Source organism: Limulus polyphemus, unplaced genomic scaffold (genome assembly GCF_000517525.1).
Source record: "Limulus polyphemus unplaced genomic scaffold, Limulus_polyphemus-2.1.2 Scaffold1040, whole genome shotgun sequence".
Classification (NCBI taxonomy): domain Eukaryota; kingdom Metazoa; phylum Arthropoda; class Merostomata; order Xiphosura; family Limulidae; genus Limulus; species Limulus polyphemus.
Window position 1 is genome coordinate 219,408 of NW_013666650.1, and position 12,187 is coordinate 231,594.

At 33.9% G+C, this 12,187-nt stretch overlaps 1 protein-coding gene across 1 annotated transcript in view; it reads right to left on the bottom strand.

The window, feature by feature from the left end:
- Nucleotides 1–10,129: 10,129 nt before the first annotated feature.
- LOC106461827 (cell division control protein 42 homolog) overlaps nt 10,130–12,187 on the bottom strand; it is a 17,685-nt gene continuing 15,627 nt past the window's right edge. Inside the window, exon 3 of the mRNA XM_022388905.1 lies at nt 10,130–10,682. Coding sequence (XP_022244613.1) covers nt 10,173–10,682 — 510 coding nt within the window. The 3' untranslated portion in view covers nt 10,130–10,172. The remainder of the gene's footprint in view (nt 10,683–12,187) is intronic.

The window sequence follows — 12,187 nt, forward strand, 5'->3', positions numbered from 1 at the left end:
ATTTTTAATAATCCAACATAACCATTTACAATTATTTTTTTAAATATGATTTTTATTCAAACAACCTATTAAAAGATTTAATAACATAATTCCAGATGTTACCTTCAAAGAGAGGATCATTTATTTAAATAAACAGTAAAAAAATTGTATTTTTAAAATTATGCTAAATCATTTCATAATTTTGTTTAAATCGTTTTATAAATCATATATTTCGCTTTCAAACCATCATTTTAAGTTATTAAAACAGTATCAACTACATCAGATTAAAATTATTCTTGAAATTTACAGTGGCTGAATCATTACTATCCAAGACAAATAAAACTTGAGCTCAGAATTGATCCCTGTTATACAACTACTATTTTTTATTTATTTATTTATTTGCTTATTACCAAACACATTCTGTATTTCAGTGATTAATAACCTACATGTGTTGGGTACAGTACAGATAGCCCCTTGTGTAGCTTTTTCCTCAACAACAGAGATTGATAATCTGTCGTTTGAATAATATTTGAACCATTTTATTATCATATTCCTCAAGTTTGTTTATTAATAACTTATGATCCACGTGGTTGACTCTTATGGTAGAGATCTATATTTCGGAGCTGGTGAGACATGTTCGTCATCTTGCATTACCACAAAATATTTCCTGCACTTTAAGCTCATGGTGCATTATAACAGTACTTTTGTATAGATAATATAATTCTGCTGGCCGTCTGCCTTCCCTCTGGTCAGTCGTTTAAAATTAGGGCAGTGGCAGATAGTCTTAACAGCTTTACCGTAAATAGGAAAGTAACTAATAACTCAATATCTATATCATCCTATTATTTATAAATACAATACTCCCTATCATTTTTGGCATTTACATTTGGAGAAAACTGTTTACAGTATAAATATAGTTTTCATATTTCATTGTAGTTGTTTTAGTTATAAAAAGTTTAGCCAAATAGTTCACAATTTCATTAACGTACAGCCTTAGATCCTATTTTACTTCAATCTTACAAGTTCCAACATTCAGTTGTAACAGAACTAAAATGATGTAATGCAGGAAGCTATCGTATGTTTTTGTTGTTGTTGTTTGTTTGTTCTCTGTGTTAATATGTGAATTTTTCAAGATTTCTGTTTACTTCAAATTTTCCTTTCAACACATAAAAAAAGTAAACAACTCAAGCTCTTCTTACTTTGGTTACTCACCAAACCAGTGCTGCTCTTATTGGTCATTATTAAAAGTGTTTTCTTGTAGGAAAAAGATAGCAATAACTTCACTCGTGATGTTCCAAAATAGGCAACTGTCTTCACTGTCGGCAAATCACATAATGATCAGAGGGTGTAGCCCACCCTTTTGCTGAACCGAGAGTGGTCTTGGGCCACATGAGTAGTCTGGCTTTCTTCTGTTTTAGGTATAAAAGACCAGGCTCTCCCCTATATCAAGAGATTGGATTTAGACTTAGATTTGAGCTTTTCACAATTATATTGTGAGATCTTACTTCTTTTCTTTGCTTTACTCAGATTCGTGTAACCTGAGGATTTTCATTTTAACTGTAAGTTTTAGCTTTATTTTCATTTAAGGTAGGCTCACAATGAACTGGTGAGAGAGTACCAGTAAAGATCCTTCTCTCTCTGTAAACACATAGAACACTGGTCTTCTTTTGTTTCTTTCAATTTTGGTTACTTTTCTGTTATAAAGGCTGTTGATTTGTGTGATTCTGGAAATTTGTGTGATTTGTGTGATTCACACAAATTCTGCAAATTCGAGGAAAATAAACCTTTACTCCTTAACATAGTATCTGTCAGATCTCCTGTTTTTGTAGATCCTACCCAATTACTTGTTAATTAGTGTATCTGAGAACAACACAATATTTTCCCCGTGATCTTATTGTTTCGTCTAAACAGAACCCAATTAATTTGAAATTTGTACAAATTATCTACTTCGGGAAAGCATATTTCAGGTCTTTCTTACACATATCTTAGTGGTCCACCAGTATGACCTAAAAATGGGAATTTGGGGCAAAAATATTTTTTATAGAGAAATCGGTTTTATCATGGTGGAGATTTTCTTAATTAGTGTTAATCTGGCAGGATAATCCCATTAGCCTAAGAAGCAGAAATGTCCTGACCTAATTTTAGGGCAAGGATAATTCTGGTTTGCATATCGAATTGCGTATCGAACACTAAACACTCCCTGCACTTTCAGCTCTGGAATGCAGGGTTGGATTAAAGGGGGAGACAAATTGTTGCAACTGCCCCAGGTCCCCTTGATCTAAGGGGCCTACGGAAAAACAAAAAATAATCAAAGACTAGATGACTAATTGAAAAACATATGTTTGTATCACTGTAACAACACCGATTGCAGTAACTTCATATAAACATATTATTTTGTAATTTTTCAATAACATGTTCTTACGGTATGTTTGTTCATAGATGTTTACTTGGCCATTAAACATTAAAAGTGCAATAAAAATACATAAAGATATCAATACTGAAAATGAAAAAATATTGTTTTCAAGAATACTAACAATATGAAATTAGATGGGGGGGGCTAACCACCCTCATGACCTTCTTGACACAGTGATATAGGAAGATATGAGGTTTGGTGCTGATTGATCAAGATATGTGGAAACGTATAAGGAACAGATACACACACATATATTGTCGTATATTTATAGAAGAAGATGGAGGATCCAACCCCCAACCCCTTCACGACCTTCCTCATATCTTCCTATATCACTGTGTCAATTTTGGTTTTTATTCCTCATGTTTCTATATTGCTCAAACTTTAGTTAATAAATAATATTGAACTGTATTTTAATGATGCTTGAAGATGGCTTGAACGGGTAATGAAGAAATAATTTAATATAAGTTTAACATAACAGCAAACGTACAACGTTTCGCAAGGTTTTGTCATTATCAGGCACAAGGAGTTTACACTGACACAGATATATATACTGTATATACAGTATGGAACAAAGAGATCACATGACCAGATATTGTTGCACTACATAGAAGAGATATCTTGGCACCCCAGGGTGTTGGTTTAGAGTAGGGTTGTTTTCTCCAATTAAGATGGATTCCTTAATTTTTCGTTTGTTTATGTTTGGTTCTTTGTTTAAAATTATTGTGTTTTTAATAGATATACTATGGTTTTTTAAGTTGCAATGATGGAAAACATGGGACGGTTTTTTATTGTGTTCTGTGAATCTGGTTTCCAATTTTATTCCTGTTTCTCTGATGTAGAATTCTGGGCAGTTATTGTATGTTATTTTCTAAATAAATTTGAACCGCATTTTACCTATTTATAAAGTTCGGTTAGGAAGACCCCCCTACAAAATTTGTCCCGTGCTCCAAGTTGTTAATCCGGCCCTGGTGTCTGAGGGTCGTGGGTTTGAATCCCCGTCCCACCCAACATGCTCGCCTTTTCAGCCTGGGGGGCGTTATAAAGTGCGGTCAATCCCACCATTTGTTTGTAAAAGAGTAGCCTAAGCGTTGGCAGTTGGTGGTGATGACTAGCTAGCTGTCTTCCTTCTAGTCTTTAATTGGAAACTCCACGTTTCGCTTTACAACTTCTTCAGGAGAGTTTCACTAAAACGCCCATCGTACAGACAGTACAAAAGCGAAACGCTGAGTGTCCAATTAAAGAAAACCAACAGTTTGGTGTTATAAAGTAAATTATTTCTAGTATTATAGCAGACATTACAGATTTTCGTGTGCATTTTTAACTGAAATTAAAATTGCATATTTTAGCTGGGTGATTAACAGTTGTATGGAATATATTAGAAATAAAAAAACATACGATGAAATTTGACATGTCCTAACTAGTCGGTACAAGTAACTTGGAGTGATGACAGCTGTCATACATTTTTCCTATCCAACTTGTGATGTAGATGCATTTTCGTGATTTGTGCAATCTCGAGATCGTCGTATGTGATATATGCGCTCTCAATTTTCGCAATAGCAAAAAAATTGTCATAAAAACTAGAGTGTTACCAATGTCATGTTTAGACCTCGTGATGTAGTTATTTCACTTCTATGTTTGTTTGTTTGAAGTTAAACACAAAGCTACACAATGGGCTATCTGTGCCCACCACGGGTATCGAAACCCGGTTTCTAGCGTTGTAAGTCCGTAGACATACCGCTGTGTTACTGGGGGAGTCTCTATGTTTGTCATACCTCTTCAATGGCGCCCTTGTAAACTGTAGGTTACCCATATCCAGCGATAATTTAAAGTAATAAAATACTAGCACATTTTTATATAAATTTATATTTCATGCAAAAATAAAGAGCGCACTTACTATAAAGTTATTATTTTGTGGACAGTGGAAATAGTTTCGATATGACAGTGTGTGTAGCCTTACAGAATCTACAATCAACTATATAGATTTTTAAACCAAAAACGTTAATCTGAAAACAAGCCAATTATTGATTATATTGGAAAATCATTTGCTATAATACGAATAATTGTTTTCTTAAAATTAGGAATATTACAGAGTTAAAAAAAACAAATTAGTTGAAAGTATCATAGTATACAAAATAAAAAATGAGTGGATACGAGGAAGTCCACATTTATAAACATCATAAGTTCACTTTAACAGCTTATGATATTACAAAAGCTATTCATTAGTTATAAATACATCTATTTTCATACAAAATTAGTTAATTTCTTAAGCAGCGCTACCTTGGTATAGGAATAATTATGAACAAACAGTTTCTTAGGTGTGTTACCACCACATTTTCTACTGTGCTGCCATCTACTGTACTTTATTAAAACTATACTTTTCGAAATGTTTTTTCTTTAAAAACATATAATTAATATCTACAATCTTAGAATATTTATTTTTAATAATCAGATCATGAATACAGGTGTAAATGATTCATTCAAAAATGTGAACTCCGCACAGAAATAAAAAAGTTTACGATAGGTAGATGGCCAAATAAATTCATTTATAAATAGAGGCTGTTTCGTAAAAAGATGTACAAGAAGAATCTGATCAGTAAATGAAGATAAAGTGGGTAGTGAAAGACGGAAGTTGGTACCATAGCTAAAAAACTTCTATTTATAAATCAACTTATAGCACGATTTAAGAAATTTTAATTCGTACTGACTAGTTTACATGTGAATATACGACTGATGTATGAAGGTGTAACTTGACTAAAAATATCAAATAAATATGGGACAAGTTCAAACTGACATCTACTGTAAGCAATCACTAGTTATTATTACTGGTAATAAAGCCCCTCTCTTAGTGGCTCAGCGGTAAATCTGAAGGTTTATAACGCTAAAACCCGAGTTTTAATACCTGTGGTGTGCAGAGCACAGATTGTCTATTGTGTAGTTTGGTGCTTAACAACTAACTAGTAATAAAATATCATGGAACCGTTCTGTTGGATATATGCATGCTAACAAGTTCACGCGAACCACGATGGCTTGTATAGTTGCCAGTTCAGCTAGTAACTTGCGTATAAAATGTGTTGTCGATAGTCATTCTCCAAAACTAACGACCTTTAAAATGTTGTGCAATGCGAAACGTGGATAGTAGCGACATCTGTGGATGCTATCTTTACTAATAATATAGTGTAAGCAAATTAACTATTATTCATGAATATATAATAGATGTTTAAAATAGCTTCTGAGAACCGCAGACTTCGCAGGATAATTTATACCTTGAATAATAGTAGGTGTTTCTAGGTTCAAGACAAACATTATATATGTTTACTTAAATTTACAGCAGATGTTTTGTTATGCAGATGAGATTGGAAGGTTAAAAGAATGTTAATGTATATTTGCATAAAGGTGTCATACAAAAGCAATTTACACGTAAGCGTTCAGTAGCTGCTTGAAGGTGCGAAGTTAGTACACCAGACCAAACAGATTATTCAATAACTGAAGCTAAAGTGAGTTTGTGAAAAGACAAGTTAGTAAACCAGACCAAACAGATTATTCAATAACTGAAGCTAAAGTGAGTTTGTGAAAAGTTAGTAAACCAGACCAAACAGATTATTGAATAACTGAAGCTAAAGTGAGTTTGTGAAAAGACAAATTAGTACACCAGACCAAACAGATTATTCAATAACTGAAGCTACGGTGAGTTTGTGAAAAGACAAATTAGTACACCAGACCAAACAGATTAATTAATAACTGGATGTAAAAATATATGGAAGTTTCTTTGAAGGTGCAAATTTGAGCCGTAAGTCAAACAGGTTAATTTACTGAGTTTCGAAGGTGCAAGTTGAACACCTTCTGTAGCTATCGTTGTATATACTGGAAGTTTTAATGGTGCAAGTTGAGACATGTTCCAAATATTTCATTAGTAGCATAAAATACCAACGCTCAGCTGCGGGATTCTAAGGTCCCTCATGATTCATGGAGGTCTCATTGTACCAGTCAAGCGTCTCAGTTATCTTAATTACTTCTATAACTACCCCAGTTCTTTAATTGATTTGTCTGTTACCATCTCCTAACTTAATTCGATTGAACTCTTTTTAAAAGCAAATAGTTTTAATTTAGCTTCTCAGATTCTTGTTTTTTTTCCTCTTGTGTTTTTGTTTGAGTTATTTTAATTCTCCGAATTCTCCAATATTCTCCAATTCATATATTTTTTCCCGTTGTTTGTTTCGGCTTCTCCAAACTTAGTTCAATTCAATTTTTTTTTAATCCTCAGATTTGTACTTTTCTTCCCATGTTTGTGTTGAAAAAGAGTATTTGGCAGAAAACCTTCACATATTGTTCATTCAGTGAGTGAGAATTAGAAAAAAAATATGATACTTTTCTATAGACCTTCAGAAATAGAATTGTGGGGCTTAAGGTCTATAGGACAAAACTATAGGATAAAAAAAATTGGCCAGATTTTTTAAAGTCAAACCTAAAAAATGATACCCAGATGTACACCCTCAGAATCTCCTTAGTATGCGTGCAAAGTTTCAAATCTCTACGTTCTTTCCTCTTGCAGCTATGGCGGATTATTATAGATTATCTGAAATGACAGGTATGCATAAGAGCGAATCAGATCATACCTAAGGTGAATTCATTTTTCAAAGAGACATGCTGAGTGTTTTTGAATAGGCAAGATAAAAAAATCACACAAAACACATTAGAAAACATACAAGTCAACGTTATGTGAAGTTTTAGTTTTGAACAGTAGACTAAATAGATAAACCTGCATACACTGAGAGTTACGAAGTGCAAATTATAGCAGTCGACCAAGCAGATTGATATTCAGGTGGTCGCATAGAGGATATCTATAAGTGCACGTTGGCGTGTAGATAAAATTGGATAATTTCAACGGGAAAGTAGTGAAGGAGTTTGAATGTGGAAAGAAAAGCGAAAGAAGAAACACATCACTTCATACAGATACGTACAGAATGTGTTTGAAAAGGTAAGTTAGGGCTTGAATGAACTGATGAACTTTGAACATTGAAAATAAGCTCGTGTTATGAAGTTACGAGATATAATATAAGCTAATCTGATTAATTTCTACTCTCTGTTTGTTTAAATAGTAGGTGTCAGGAGCGGATCCAGACCACCCTTTTTAACACAGAAAGCAACATTGAAGAAAACAGTAAATAGATATATTGAAAAAAAGGAGATGAAAATGGTAGAAATATTATGTCTGTTTTCATAGATCAATTATGCTCGTATTCCTGTAAGGAAGGCGAATCTGGACTGCCTTAATATGTAAAATGTTGAAGATAGACGTAAAGGATGATTCCTTTCAAAATATTATCATTTAGTTAAAACTTATAACAAGTATTTGAAGGACCTCTTTTCATAGGTATGACTACCGCCCTCTCCTTGTCTCACCCATCAATGAACAGCACATAATATAATTTTTCTGGGGATAATTTCAAAATCATTGTTCCTGATGGTAGCAGAAAGCATTGGTCATTCGGATTTCTTATTGCCAATGAAAGTGACCAGCAAAAACCAAAGAAAAGTGTCAAGTTTTGGGCATAGAGAAATTTCAGATTTCAAAAAAAGTCTTAGCTTCTCAGAAGAGGGCAATTTCCCTCTCAGACTCTCATACATCTATTCATATGAACCTACCCCTGTTTGTAGGTGTAGAGCGGATACGGGATATTTATCTTAGGGTTCTGGTTTAGCAATTCACTCATATATTAGAGTACAGAGGATATTTAATTACACAAGTTAGAAAAGCAGATCAGACAGACTAATTTATGTGTGTTGCAAGCAGGTGCTCGAAAGAGATAAATAAAGCAGCTGGCTAGCAACTTCGTTTATATACATATCTACAAAGAGGCCTGAACGTAAAGTTGATGTCAAGCCAAATATCTTTTCTAGATGAAATTATGCAGTGAGTTTCATAAATCATTTTCGAGCTTAATGTTAAGCATATTATATGTAGATATAGTAGAAGCATTTGAAATTGGAAAACAGAACAACAGGATAAACTGATTTTGTGAAATTAAGTACACATGTGTATTTGAAACTGTGGCATGGTAAATGTAGAAGCAAAAAAACCATATCCGACAGATTAATATGTATGTGTTCACTTACATATTAATCGCGGCCCATTGGATGGATCGCGTCCCATTGATGGGACACAAAAAGGCTTAAGATTAGATGACAATATTTCTTAAAATGTTGCGCAACAGCAAATGTATAATGCAAACTACATAATACCTCTCAAAATTCTAGCTATGATTTAATGTCACACGCATGATTCTTGCATAGCAACTATGAAACAACACTGCCATACGCATCATACTTCAATAATTTTCTGCGGTAGGCCTCGGGAAATTTATTGTAGTTTAGTTGGGCCGTGCTACTAAAATGACTGGGAAATGCCGTTTTAAAGTGTAATAGGTATGTGTGAATCGTATGTTATTAGGAACCCTGTAACTAATAAAGTCATGGATCCACAAGCTATTTGATGTTCAAATCGTTTAGAAAAATGTTCTTAAACTACCACCGAGATCCAGATGAACCCCATTGGTATTGCTAGAGTTACTTCATTTGTGGATGTACAACGGTTATTTCGAGGTGCAGTGTGAGAGTAAGTCATTCATGCCTTTGTGTAAATAATGTTCGGGAATATAACTTCTATTACACTACTTTGTCATTGCAATCACAAGTAAAGACTCACAAGCCAGGATCATTTTAAGGCCACAAAGAGAAGGATAATTTGTCTGATCTCTCAGACTGTTACTTCTCTGACTAGTTGATATTCTTATGTACCCTTCGGTCTCGTAAACTGGGCCTTTAATAAACCGCAAAGAGTAAAGTGATGTGCTGATTTCTCGGATGAAATGTCCCTTGTCCTCTGACGTCACAGCCAAATCCAACAAGTACTTAAAAGTCTCTTTAGAACCAAGGTAAACTTCACCTGTTGAGAAAGAAATAGCGTGTTCTGTCCTGAGCACTTCAACAGTATTGTGTATTTCCTATGACCGTCCTGACAAAACTCAGCTGGCGACATTATTGACAGTCAGTGGTTGTTGCAATAGAGCTCTGAGCTGAGTAAGAAAAGAAAATCTAAATTTCTGTACGGCAAGATATCAATATTTCACTAATTGTTTTGTAATCTTTCGATATTATTCATCAGATATTATCCGTATACGCCTATAGTATGTACATGTAGTTGGGAGTAAACGATGTTATGCTATGCACATTTGAAGTAAACGATGTTATGCTAAGCACATTTTAAGCCTAAAAACCAAAAGCGAAATTGCAAACACTTAATCTGTTATAACGAGATTTTTAACTACGTGTTAATCGTGATAATAAGTGAAGTCATCAGTAATATTTCTATTAAATATTTAAAGTTAAAATCAAGTACTAAGGATAATGAACGCGTTAGAAATAAACTAATTAAATTAATTAATTTTCAATCTTTTTCTTTTTTTGGCAGCCAGCAGATAGCCTTAGCGGCTTTGTCATAAACAAACTAATAAAATGCTTTTTTCAAGTAACGAAACACCATCAGATATAACACAGTTTCAAAACAAGGATGTTTTACAGCTTCTTCGTTAGTGTTTTTTTTATGAATTTTGACATAAATCGTACAATATTTCTGAGTATCGGAGTAGATAAATTAAAAAACAAACTCTAGTATGATGTGTAAAATTTGCACTACAGATTTTTTATCCATAGTTATAAGCTCCGATTATTACATTAAATTATCGTGCCAATTATGCCTACCCATGATTCAACTGTATTCTAACTAAGAAAAACAACAAAACTTTCCCCACCACTTCTTGAACTTATCACCAAGTGTGAGTCTAGCTGAGCAAGGAACAGGGACACTTGTGCTGTCTGAAAACGAGAGTAGGCTGATCCTATTCCAGCAGTCTGGAGTCAGAACACCACTACATCGGTTGTTTTCAAGTGTTGTCCAAACGGCTGTGTCGAACACTTCCTTAAGGTTCTTTTCAGTTAAAGCAGAACATTCGATGTACCCAACAGCACTTACTCGTTGAGCAAGCTCACGAGCTTCGTACTCATTTATTGGTCGTTCATGGTAATAGTCGAGTGCAATTAATACCTTCACGTCTGTCCGTAAATCGCACTGTGTTCCCACCAGGAGGACAGGTGCAGTTGGACAATGTTTCCTAACTTCTGGGATCCATTTTTTCGTAATGTTGTAAAAGGAAGTTGGGCAGACTACACTAAAACACAGTAGAAACACATCTGCTCTGGGATAACAAAGCGGCCGAAGTGAATCGAAATCGTCCTGATATAAAAGAATAAATTAAGTAAAGTTAATAAAACGAAAACTCGTTAAGGCCAACAGTTCAAATGTGTAGTCCAATCGATACTTATAAGGATAGTCTTTAGACTTTTCCCATTCAACTTTTAAATAAATAAAAAAAAGACATCCAATCAACCTTCAATCATGTACGGTACAATTAGACGTTATAAAACTAACAAACCCGCAGATTGCGAGTCGAGCTCCCTAGCCACCTGGACATGCCGGGCCATTTTCTAACAGAACTTGATTGCACAAATGTAAATTGACACAAAGTGCGGCGAAGCTGCTTCCGTTCAGTTAAATTATTCACACTGTGATTTGAAAACATTTTAATATAATAATAATATTAAAAAACATTCGTTTCCCTTTTCACACTTCTCAAAGCAACAACTTTAAATGTTACTAAAATTATTTATATGAATGTAATCAGTATTATGCAGAAAAAGTATTTGTAATGTTTCTGGGAAAATTATTTACAAAACAAACGTATGATTAGACCCCAATTAGGTCTAACATACCACATTCATAATAGTAAACAGTTATAAGTTATCATACAAGACAAGTGAGCATCTGGTATTTTCAGAAAGCACAAATTTCTCCTAAGAGTGACAAGATAGGTCCGCTAATAACGAAAGATTGGTCAATATGTTTGCTGCAAAATAATTCTATATTTTTTGACTAACTAGTTCGTGATAAAGGAAGAAAGACTGAACACAAATAAAAAATCACAATAAACAATCTTTATTTTTTTATATAATTAAATTCATTATACTTGCCACAACGGACAGTCGCCTCTACTGGAAAGTTAACTCTGAAGACCGTAAAAAGGTAAACGGGTGAACTGCTGTTCCAGACTGGATAAATCTCATGTTACTCACTTAAATATAAAGTCAGACTTACCCAAAGCGACTAGCGCTATCCACGTGACTGGCCATTCCTAATGAAATCATTACCTCAAGAAGTGACCTAACTACCAGTAGAAAAGATAACTGTCTAACTTCACGTACTAATATCTTACCCACGGGAAAACAAGTGGTGTTACCCTAGGTGAATGATAGAACAAACGTTAGATAGAGCAAAAGGAACTTAACTACTAACTTAACCAACGTGTTTTGCGGAAACTGCGCATGGCTATATAAATAACTAATTTTGAAAATTTTCTACATTAATACAATGAAGTATAAAACACATGATATGCTGATATAGTAACAGTAACAATCATTTAGGCATATTGTTAAATGTAAGAAAGTATCGATTGGTGTGGTGTTGCCTTCGAACTGATAACCAGGTGAATAAACTTTGTAATATTTGTATTTCTTGCTCATTAGTTGATAAAAACTGATGTTAGTCAAGACTGGGATTTCTGTGATAATAATGCTAGCTCAGCTTAATGTAGTCCACATGAAAAAGTGCATGAAAATATTCTTTAGCCTTTCAAAGAAAACTTTTTAAGTTTTGTAGCTTTTTATATTTGACTAGCATGACGC